General features: G+C 37.7%; 2 protein-coding genes across 2 annotated transcripts; both read left to right on the top strand.

The window, feature by feature from the left end:
* The first annotated feature begins 1,668 nt into the window (after nucleotides 1–1,668).
* Nucleotides 1,669–8,413, top strand: LOC141361752 (uncharacterized). The gene is made up of 3 exons (XM_073863516.1): nucleotides 1,669–1,994; nucleotides 2,081–2,360; nucleotides 5,475–8,413. Exons 1-3 carry the CDS (start codon nucleotides 1,863–1,865, stop codon nucleotides 6,140–6,142), a joined length of 1,080 nt encoding a protein of 359 aa, XP_073719617.1. The 5' UTR covers nucleotides 1,669–1,862; the 3' UTR covers nucleotides 6,143–8,413.
* Nucleotides 8,414–9,105: 692 nt separating this feature from the next.
* Nucleotides 9,106–10,504, top strand: LOC129439000 (tRNA (guanine(37)-N(1))-methyltransferase-like). The gene has a single exon (XM_073863515.1). It carries the CDS (start codon nucleotides 9,168–9,170, stop codon nucleotides 10,443–10,445), a length of 1,278 nt encoding a protein of 425 aa, XP_073719616.1. The 5' UTR covers nucleotides 9,106–9,167; the 3' UTR covers nucleotides 10,446–10,504.
* Nucleotides 10,505–11,369: the final 865 nt, after the last annotated feature.

The raw sequence follows: 11,369 nt of genomic DNA on the forward strand, positions 1-11,369 counted from the left end.
TAGGTTATTTTAAAAATAACCACCCTGCAACGTTATGGGAACGTTATTTTATGGTTCCAAAAAAATAACCAAAAAATAACCAAAAAATAACGTTCTGTATAAGTTATTTTTAGGTTATTTAAAAATAACCACCCTACAACGTTATGGGAACGTTATTTTATGGTTGCAAAAAATAAAACCTAAAAATAACGTTCCCAGAACGTTATGTTTTGGTTCCCAAAAAAATAACCAAAATATAACCAAAAACTAACGTTAGGGGAACGTTCTGTGTTTGCTGGGAAAGTACCAGCAACATGAGAAGGTGGCACGCAAAAGACAGTGAAGGTACGCTAAAATATAAAAGTGTCAGTACTGCGAGCACTGGTTTAGCTACTTACATCGTGAAAATGGATGTGTGGCGTGAGAATGGGGTCAATTGCGTTGGTCTCACGGTGAATGCGTAAGAGTTGGCAGCTATGAAATTTATGGTGTCACTGCAGCATTAAACAATACCATTCATGTAAAAAATAATGTATTTATGCCACTTTTCTGTAATGGTAGGTGCATCATAGCAACACGAAATAACCATTTAATGACCCTAACGAACACAAACACGTACTTTTTCGGCTTGCCGTCCGTCTACAACATAGCACTTCCGCCGTCCATCATGGCGTCCATAATTCGCGCGAGTAGAGCGTGACGTCACGTGCAAGGGGTCTATTCGGACATACTACTCGCCTCGCCTACTGCTTTTCGCGTACTATATAGTAAGTAGTAGGCTGTTTCGGACGCAGCATCAGTGTTTTTCTCTCTTGCGTGTTTCATTGAGCGTAAACAGAGTCTTGTCTCTCTGTATTTAAGTGTTGAGACGTTGATGATGAGATGTGCTGTAAATGAGTAGGAACTGATCTGTCTATGCTGGATATATTGATGATTTAATCACAGAAATCTCTCAGCTGGAGAAAGAGGTGGCGTTACTGGAGACAAAGCTGAGGTCAAGGAATAGGATCCAGCTGCAGCCCCGCAGACTCACCTATGGCTAGACACCAGTGGCTGGACACCAGTGGATAGACAGCCTACGTCATTTCCGTTTTGCCGCTAATTTCCGTTTTCACCGCTGGATGAACAGCAATTTTATTTCATATTTTCACCTCTTGATAGACAGCATATTTTTATATTTTCACCTCTGGATAGACAGCATATTTATTTTATATTTTCACCAGTGGATAGACATTCTTTGCAGGCTTAATTGCACACGTCTTTTGCGTATTGTCATTTTACTTTAATGACTTAAAATATATAATAAAACAATTCTCAATAATATGCTTAATATTATAACATCAATAATTCATGCAAACTGCATTCACAAGAACCACCTTGAAAATATTGTTCAGATCATTTCAATTTTTTGTGACTTAAATTCAGCCTAGATCAATGGACTATATAACGTTTTGTCATTACAACAGACTTGTACATGTTAATTGGCCACAGTTTTTTTTTTGTAAATGTAACCCACTTCTGTTTTTAAAATATACGTAGATTCACACGATTAGAAAAATTTACCAAACAATCCAGATCAAATTAACACTTCGTGGTTTTGCAATATTTATTGGAAATTACACACATCTTAGTAAAATTAGACAAATCTGACCAACAGAATGAAGATGCAACAGTCAGGCCCGTAAGTCCTGATTTCAAGAGAAAATAAAATATGAACCGTTCCAAATAAACGACTGCACACTGTGCACACCACCTTCCTTCCCCCTAAAACTGGCTAGCTAGTTTGTGCATTTGAATTCTGACATGACCGATAAATCATCGACAGTTTATTATTTTTTTCTTACCGCTGACATATGCATGCGCGCGTCAAATTTGAAAAGTGAATGACGATGCGGGGGTGGCGTCGGCTGTCCGTCCGCTGGTGTCCAGCCACTGGTGTCTACCAGGACGTGGGTCTGCGGGGCTGCAGCTGGATGCCTCTCAGGTCAAGAGGAGATTTAACAATGAATCGAGAGGTTTGTGCAGCTTAAACATCATTTACCTGAATCAGACAACATCGAATAATTTCTAATCTTACTGTCTGTATGTGTTGTGTTGTCAGGATGTGGATTGTTGTGAATCTTCAGTGTATGTGACTGATGATGGGAGTCTGGATTCAGTGTGGATGAGCAGAGATCAGAGCCGCACACCACAGACACTGCTGGACTCTAAACTCTCTGAAGAGAAATCCAGACACACACAGAACTCCGATCTCAGTCTGACTGTACTCTCAGAAATCAAAACTGAACCCCCAGAAATCATAACTGAACCCCCAGAAATCAAAACTGAACCCACAGAAGAGGAAGATCGCCCTGATGAAGATGATGACTTTATTCCATCAGGTATGTCTCCTTAATTTTTATAGTGTTTTTAACTGGGAGCACCTATTTTGGGTTTTCAGTCACAATCTCACTGAGTTGAGGATATCTGTAATATTTATTGAGCAACAGGTATGTAGGCTTAAAGGGTTAGTTCACCCTAAAATAATAATTTGATCATAAATCACTTACCCCCGTGTCGTTCTAAACCCCCAAGTGCTCCGATTGTCTTATGAACACATTTGTAGATATTTTTGATGAAGTTTTGGAGGCTTCTTTCTGTCCAAATGACTTCAGTTAGTTTCAAAATTCTCCAGAAAATAATGAAGGGTGTGCTCTTAAACAGGAAATAATATATGGAATTATTTGTGCATCTTTAAATAACTGTAAGAATATTTCCTTTAAATATAATTTTTGTCATATAAAGTTTTAAAGCTCACGTAACACACACTGTTTCTGCATTTCTGATGTTAATCTGGAGTACCTATAGAGTAGTATTACATCCTTTTTATCTCTGAAGAGTCTTTCAGGACACTCCACTACAAACAATTACACAAAGGAAATAGACAGCATTTGCACAAACACTGAGTGTGTTTTCATGCACAGAATAAGCGGATAACTATCAAAAATCTGCTTATTATAGAAAACTGTTTCATGCGTTTACATGCAAATCAATAATCTGGCTATGCAGACAACTGCGCTTACATGGGACTTGAAGAATTCAAGAAGTTTTCTCGCTGGCAGTGACTTCACCACCTATAGTACATAATAGTTGATCAAAAAGCCGACGGCATATATCTGTCTAAAGCTATATTGTTGTATCTCTTCTCGGGTCTGCAGAACCTGTAAATGTAACATGAGCCTCTATTTTAACAGTTTCTCTGCCAACTGATTTAGTCGAGAGGAGACTTTTATACGTTACTTTGCGCTTACTTCCGCGTGTGACTTATATCTTTCATACGTGGAGATTATGTGCAAAAATATCGATACAGCTAACTATCATGATAGTTTATCAGTTTATTAAGCATAATTGCCGTAAGACTGTGCATGTAAACGCACTCACTGATGTTTTCTCTTCTTTTATTTTTAATTCTTCCAAGAACAAAAAGCTGTGGAGCATTTTCGTCACCCTAATGTTTGATTCCTGTTTTTTTGCTTGTTCTAAACTTTGTTTGTAATGGTGGATTGGCTACTTTTCTTCACTTATCCTCATTTTTTTTATTTACTGTAAATGTTGCACATCAGTGATGCCCTGAATAATTTAAACAATAATTTGTATTGCGTGTCGGAACCAGTGTTGGGAAAGTTACTTCCAAAGTGTAATACATTATATATTACAAATTACTGTCATTTAAAAGTAATTAGTTACATTACAATATTACTGTCTCTGAACTGTAATGAGTTACACTACTTTTGCGTTACTTTTGAGTTACTTTCATCAAAATAACAGAAGTATGACTAGGCATTATAAAATTTTAAAATGTAGTTTGTTGCTGCTTATAAATCTAGTTATGTGTTGGCCCTCGAGCTTTGAATAGGCACTGAAGACTTATGGCAAAATACAGTAACAATCACTGTCAGAATCATAAACATAGACAAATGATCTGGTAAAAGTCTGGTAAATTATGGTACACATACCAAACACAATAGAGCCCACTATAATGCAACCTATAGCCTAATAACATGGCAAGACACGCAACCTCTTTTCATTTCTATTCTTTAATTCACTTTTAATTCAGATTCACAGCACAAACCTGGCATGCACTGGGTTGACACAACTTATCAAAAATTGCTATTGGAGGATCAGGCCTCAAGGAATACAGCTCATTTCAGTACAATATAAGGATTACATGTAGACTAACATATAAAACACAGCCAAACAGAGGAACACTGCTTTTTGCCAAACAATGAATATAGGCTCCCATACAAAGGCTGGTAAAAACTTTAAACTGTGATGTTTAAATGTATTATTTAGATAACCATGTTTAAGTCTTCACTGATGTTATGTTGTTGTTTAGGTTGCTGTTTGTAATAAAACTGTAGATAGCATAGGAATAGCCTAGCAATCTATTATGTATATGGACTGTAATCATAGCAAAGCTTACCTTGTCATTGCTGGTGTGATATGGATTTTACTGGCAAGATTTGTAAAAGTATATTTACTTCTGAGGTTCAAGCAGCACAGGAGACCGATAGAAACTTTCGGTTGCTTTTACTTAGTGCTCTTATTCGCAAAATTATGCGTGTGCGCGCTACTGGACCTGATTGCGACCACTTTAGTCAATGCTTATAAAGGACTTCCCAGATTCGGCTCTTTAAGAAACATGTCTATTTGACGCGCACCGCGTCCAAATCGCATTTCAAATACAACATTAAAGTAAAAATGAACATGTTGCATACAGCACGTGGAAACAGACATACGCTGCGTCCCAAACCGCCTTCTTCCATACTATATAGTAGGCAAAGAGTACGAGAAGTAGTGCTTTTCGCCCACTATATAGTATGGAAGTAGGCGGTTTGGGACGCAGACACGCAGTCGCAGCTTTTTCATGTGTGGATGCTGGTCGCGCGCATTGGTCAAAAATAAAAATAACACGGTCTAATTTTGAAATGCATTGTTGTAACGCGCTCGTTACTAAGACTGTAACGAGTAAAATATTACCAAAATTTTATTAGTAATGCGTTACATTACTGCGTTACAGCAAAAACTAATATATTACTGTAATATATTATATTTTGTAATGCGTTACTCCCAACACTGGTCGGAACACAGTCAATACTTTGAAAGCTCCGCGGACACGTGCGCCAAACGCAGGGAAAAGGTACACCTCGCCTTCGTGTAGCGAGCACCCTTGTCACGTACTTGATGTAGGCACGGATACAATGATGTTGCCGGAAAAGTGGATCATGGAGACATTTTAATTGTTCACGATATCGTCATATCGCTCACCCATATCCATTTATTCGCAACACACGCTCCGGACCCTTGCCTTAAATATCCCATCACTAACAATGACAATGACATCTGTCTTCTGTCTTATGTGTGAATCTAGAAAAATATACAGAATCTCAATTCTTCATCCTTCTTTGTGTAAATAAGAGTGAAAAGACAATTTATTTGTTTCTTGTTTCTTTCAGATGTGAAGAGTGATTCATGTTTGGATATAGAAATAACGTCTTCAACATCAAAAGAGCGACTGACAGCACAAACTCTTTCCTGCATCACCTGTGGAAAGACATTCAGCTCACAGAGACATTTAGAGAGACATGAGAGAAAACACACAGAGCAGAAACTCTTCACCAGATCTGAGACCAGCTTTACTACCTTACAAGAGAAGAAACTTCATTCAGAAGACCACAGAGAGAAGAAGAAGAAGAAGCAGTTTCACTGTGAGCAGTGTGGGAAGATTTTTGTCTGTTCCTATAAACTAAATATTCACATGAGGACACACAGTGATGAAAAGCCTTTCAACTGCACTGAATGTGGAAATTACTTCAGAACCAAACAAAATCTTGATATTCATCAGAGACTTCATACAGGTGAAAAACCTTTCAAATGTTCTCAGTGTGACAAGACGTTTGCTTGTTCAAGTAGCTTAATAAGCCACGAAAGAGTTCATACTGGAGAGAAACCTTATCACTGTAGTGTCTGTGGGAAGAGTTTTAGTCAACAGTCACCCTTAATAAGGCACCAGAGAATTCATACAGGTGAAAAACCTTACAAATGCTCTCAGTGTGACAAGACTTTTTCTAAGTCAGATCACTTAAAATCTCATCAGAGACTTCATACTGGAAAGAAACTTTAAAAGAACAGCATGTAAGAAATTTATATAAATGAATCATAAAATGGCCCTGATATGTCACTAGACATTAAGAATTAATTTTCATTTCAAATATTTATATCACTGACATCAGTGGCCTGGCAAGGATATTGTCATTTAAAAAGTGGACTTGCAGCCCTCAACTGATGTTTATGTTGTCATTTTGCGTATTGGCCACCAGTTGTGAGATTGCAGTACCAGATTTAGCCACAAGGTTTGTGATTGCAATACCAGTTTTGACCACAATCCTAAATACTGTTCCTTTAAAGGACCTGTTATTGCATTGAGAGCATCTTGAACAGATGTGTGATATGGTAGCACAATAGAAATGAACTGCAAGAGCTTGTAGAGAGGAGTAAAGACTGCTGAGAGGAACACCAATATATTTTGAATATACGTTGCATACTTGATAAGCTTGTCACATTTTTAGTGCACAGAAACCATATATTGTATAACAGGTTTCATTCTACTTCATTATTATGACGATCACAGTTGAATGTAATGTGGTAATAAAAAAGGAATTGTACAGGTTTATGAAAATAAAGGTTTTAAACTTCAACTGCATGTTTCATTTGCATATTCAAGAGGGAATAGTTTAAAATAATTAATTTAATTCCTTAAAAAAACATATAATCTTAAAACGTAAGTAATGTGATAAAAATGAGAAAATAACCTACCTGATTGAAAAAAAAACTTTTGCTACTGTATTTGTATATAGCCATGTATAAGGGAGAATAAGTTAACTTGACTATTTAGGTCCTATAAATAAAGCTTATGACTAAAAATAGGTGGGTATCTGATTTAAAAAAAAACTAACTTTAGCCTACTAGCACTAAAATCACGATCCACCCTCCATTCAGATGGCCATCCATAGTCACACTTCCTCCAAAACACATGAACAGACCAGACGTTCACATTTCATGTCTCATTCACTAGTTAGAAGCCTTTCCAGTACAAAGTGAATAACAACATAAACAACTGTTTGAAATCAGAATTAGATAGCACGTTTTCGGTTGTGTAGACGTAGTAGTTTGCTTGTAATTTTGAAAACATAAATATTGTTACGCTAATTCTTAAAGGTACACAAACTACAAAAGCAACATAGTAGCTATACGTTTACATGTAACCAAATAATCTGTTTGTAATCTCATTGATGGCTCAATCATACTAAAAAGCATTGATGTAAACACCTTAATCAATACGATTCAGGCCGATCGGATGCAAATTTTGATCGTATTAAAAGATGTGGTGTATTCCGATCTTTGATCCGATCATCAGGAGAAAAATATGCATATAAATGCGTGAATCGTAGTGTTTTCTCAATCAGATGTAAAAAGACCTTGTGCCCTCTAAGGTGGTTATTACCGGAATATTAAACAGTGCATTCTAGGGAATGTTAATGTACGTCACCGCAGTGTTGCATTATGGGACGTGGGCGCCATGTTTAGAGGCACCGCCGAACGCTATGCCATTTAATTGTCCGTGTGTTAATCTAAAACTAGGTAAAATTGTAGAAGAACGGAAGAAATCGAGCAGTTGAAAGAAAAAGAGAAGGGACCTTATCGGGAGAAACTAAATGCTACTGCCAAAAAACTTTATTTGGACAAATAAACAACATAGATCCATATGATTTAGCAGCCCAAGACTGGATTATGGATCCAGACGCACTACCTCCGCTTACATATCTGATCAATTACCTTGTTTTTGCACGACTTTATTTACACTTTGCAGGAGTTTAAGAGCTATAAATCTCTTCAAGCTTATAGTAAGATGACACTTCTTCTTTTGAAGTCTTATGACGGTTGGCAAACCAGCTATTTACTGACAATGTCTTAATTGTAAGAGCCATAATCAAAGTTTATTGTTAATTCATGTATATTGTGTTTAAATCTGTGTTTAATGAGCAAAAATATTATGTGTAATTTGCAATTTTGGAAAACTTTTATTTTGAAGCTCCATTAAGATAATTGGTCGAGTTGACCTAGTTTTTTTTTTGAGAGAAAAGAAAGATGGGAGCATCACAGTTTTTTGACCTGTAACATTAGTTTTTTTTTCAGTAATTTTGATAATAAATACATTTAAAGAAGGATACTGTAAGAGGCTGATTGTTGTCCGAGTCAAATACGCTCTAATTCATGGAAAGAAAGGGTTTGAAGAAATTCTAGATGGATTGCCCTTACATTAATGATTTTATAAAACAATTCTCCGTTGTATTCTGTGCGATGAATCAACACATGTTCATAAGATGGCACTTCTGTTTTGGCCAAGTTATTAAAACAATCAAAATGTTAAATATTTAGCTAACGTTATGTTATTTAAAGAGTCACAAGCAGTGGTTTTGAGCAGTTGCATTTAATAAAAAATATTTGTTATAATCGTCAAAATTGTCTAAATATTTATTTTTATAACTCAAGTGGTTAGGGTGATCAGAAATTAATGAATCAATCTATCAATAACTTACATTTACAAGTTAGTTTGACAGTGTTAGCATAAAAACAAGACAATTTAAGTGGTTCTGCTTTTATTAATCACACAAATTACTGAAAATGCAGCGAACACACTCTCGCCGATGCAGGGATTTTTTTTTGAAAAGTAGACGTTTTTCAGCAGGCAAACCACGCTATCCGGCGTCTTTTCGTCAGCTCCTGCACCGACTTCCCTTGTTTTTTCCACGAATAAAAGCTGAAAAAACGTATTCCGTTATCCAGTTTCCTCCCTGAACGATCGCGTGACCTGCTTGATCGAGCAGTACTGACCAAACATATCGAAGTTTATTAAAATCTCGACAGAAAATACAAAAACAACCTCCCATACAGAACTCAAATACAGCGGGACAGGACGCGATCCTGCAAATATGGCGGATTACCCACAATGCAACACCGCTTGACGTCAACTCCACATTCCCTATACAGTCTGCCAAACATGTTTTTTTTTTTTTTTTTTTTTGGCTGACCAACCCCAAACATTAACTAATCTGGGGCTCTACAAACCCCCTTCCACGGTCCGGGGCATGACAGACCTTGACCGAGATGCTTTTACCCAGACTGTCAATGTTCCTGCGATACGCATACCAACCAATGTTCTCAACAAAGTGGTGAAAAGTTTGAAGAAAGTGGCACTTCACCGGCCTGGAATCAAACGTGTTGTGGAGAAAGATAATACAGATGGGAAAGATAACAATAATGGAGATTATCGGCTTCTCCTACTAGATCCAAGCAGCATAACGTCAACAGATTCATTTGGAAATGATGAGGCAACAGATTTAAAAGCATTTGGGGTCCCTCTGGAGATCCAGAGATATGAACTGAAACTCACCTATGAAAATCTCAAGAGTGAAGAGATACTGCGAGCTGTACTTCCTGAAGGACAGGATGTGACATCAGGATTTAGCAGAGTGGGACACATCGCTCACATGAACTTGAGAGACCACCAACTTCCCTACAGAAAACTTATTGGTCAGGTTATCATAGATAAGAACCCTGGTATTACCTGTGTGGTCAATAAGACCAACACCATCGATTCCACCTACAGGAACTTCCAGATGGAGGTTTTGGCTGGAGAGGATAACATGGTGGCAAAGGTACGTGAGAATGGCGTGTTTTACGAGTTCGATTTCTCTCGAGTGTACTGGAACCCTCGACTCAGCACAGAGCACGAGCGCATAGTTTCTCTCCTTCGACGTGGTGATACCGTAGTTGATGTATTTGCCGGGGTCGGCCCATTCGCAGTCCCCGCAGCTCGTCGAGGCTGCGAGATCCTTGCTAATGACTTGAACCCAGAGTCGTTCCGATGGCTCCAGCACAATGCTAAACTCAACAAGGTTGATAAAAAGATAACTTCCTTTAACATGGATGGGCGGGACTTCATCCGGGGACCAGTGAAGGAGCGCCTGCCCGCTCTAATGAAGGGCTCGCAAAAAATTCACGTGGTGATGAATCTCCCTGCGCTGGCTCTGGAATTTCTCGATGCTTTCCGAGGTCTGCTAGGTCCAGAGCCAGAGCAGGGCCTTACCTGTGAGGACAACCTGCCTCAGGTGCATTGCTATGGGTTCTCCAAAGAAGATGACCCACAGAGGGATGTAATTGAGCGGGTGGAGGCGAGTTTAAAGACTACACTGCAAGGACAGTGTTCTGTGCACATGGTCAGGAATGTGTCACCTAATAAAGAGATGATGTGCGTGAGTTTCACTCTACCAAGAAAAGTTCTGTACAGCCAACATACGCCAGACAGTGACAGCTCAGAGGAACCGTGCCCAAAGAAACAGAAGTGTGAGGAACCAACAGACTGATTTAACTACTTGCTTCTGTAACCTTAAATGTTTAGTTTCTTTTAAATTTTTATTTTAAAGGGACACAAGGCAGCAATTTTGTGTTAATAAATCATCTTCGTAAGTCGGTATATGGTTAAATGACTCATTACATCACGAATGAAGACTCTCTCGCCCGCCCCTACCGTCTGTAGGAAGAATACCCCACTTGCAAGTTCGCTGTATCCGACCCGGTGTCCTTCAGTCTCGTATAGTCTCAGATATAGAATGCATTTACTCCCAGACACTAGGGGGAGCTAGTAGACAAATAATACTCAGACTTGCCTTGTGTCCCTTTAAAATAAACAGTCATGACTTTGGCAAAAAAAAAAAGCCAAACATGTTTTTTAAATAATAATTTTATTAATTAAAATCAGTATTTTAAAGTGATAATCATGTCAAATGATAATCATCAAGTGTTACTACATCATTCTAAAGTAATTACTTCAATAGGATCAATATTCTATAGTGAAGATCATATTTACCAACTAGTAATTCCTTTAATAGCCCTTACAAAAATGGTTTTGCAGAAAAAAAAACATGGTTACTGTAGTAAAACACAATTTAATTTTAAAAATCATAGTTAAACCTTGACTTGTGTAGTAAAATCATGGTTTTGCTGATAGTAATCACTACACAAAACCACGGTTACTACACTTTAACCATAATAAAACATGTTTAATAAAGGGAGGTATCATAATGTGTGTTATTAATTGTTCAATTCACTAAATTTTGTTGCAGTTCAATCGTCTCCTGTAGGCAGTGTTTGAATCAACAGTAAATATCAACAAATATTTTAATATTTGGTGCAGATCATTACACTGTTTATCTTATATCGTGTACACTCTCACACACTTTACACCCTACTGACACACCAGAAACAACAGAGCCGTAAATCTGCCTCCA

The sequence above is a fragment of the Misgurnus anguillicaudatus genome, chromosome 24 (assembly GCF_027580225.2).
Source record: "Misgurnus anguillicaudatus chromosome 24, ASM2758022v2, whole genome shotgun sequence".
NCBI lineage: Eukaryota > Metazoa > Chordata > Actinopteri > Cypriniformes > Cobitidae > Misgurnus > Misgurnus anguillicaudatus.

Excerpts from the sequence above, each read along its gene's own strand:
- LOC141361752 (XM_073863516.1), top strand. The coding sequence starts at position 1,863 with ATGACGATGCGGGGGTGGCGTCGGCTGTCCGTCCGCTGGTGTCCAGCC. Across the intron at positions 1,995-2,080 it reads ATTTAACAATGAATCGAGAG|GATGTGGATTGTTGTGAATC; the intron begins GTTTGTGCAGCT and ends TTGTGTTGTCAG. Across the intron at positions 2,361-5,474 it reads TGATGACTTTATTCCATCAG|ATGTGAAGAGTGATTCATGT; the intron begins GTATGTCTCCTT and ends TGTTTCTTTCAG.
- LOC129439000 (XM_073863515.1), top strand. The coding sequence starts at position 9,168 with ATGACAGACCTTGACCGAGATGCTTTTACCCAGACTGTCAATGTTCCT.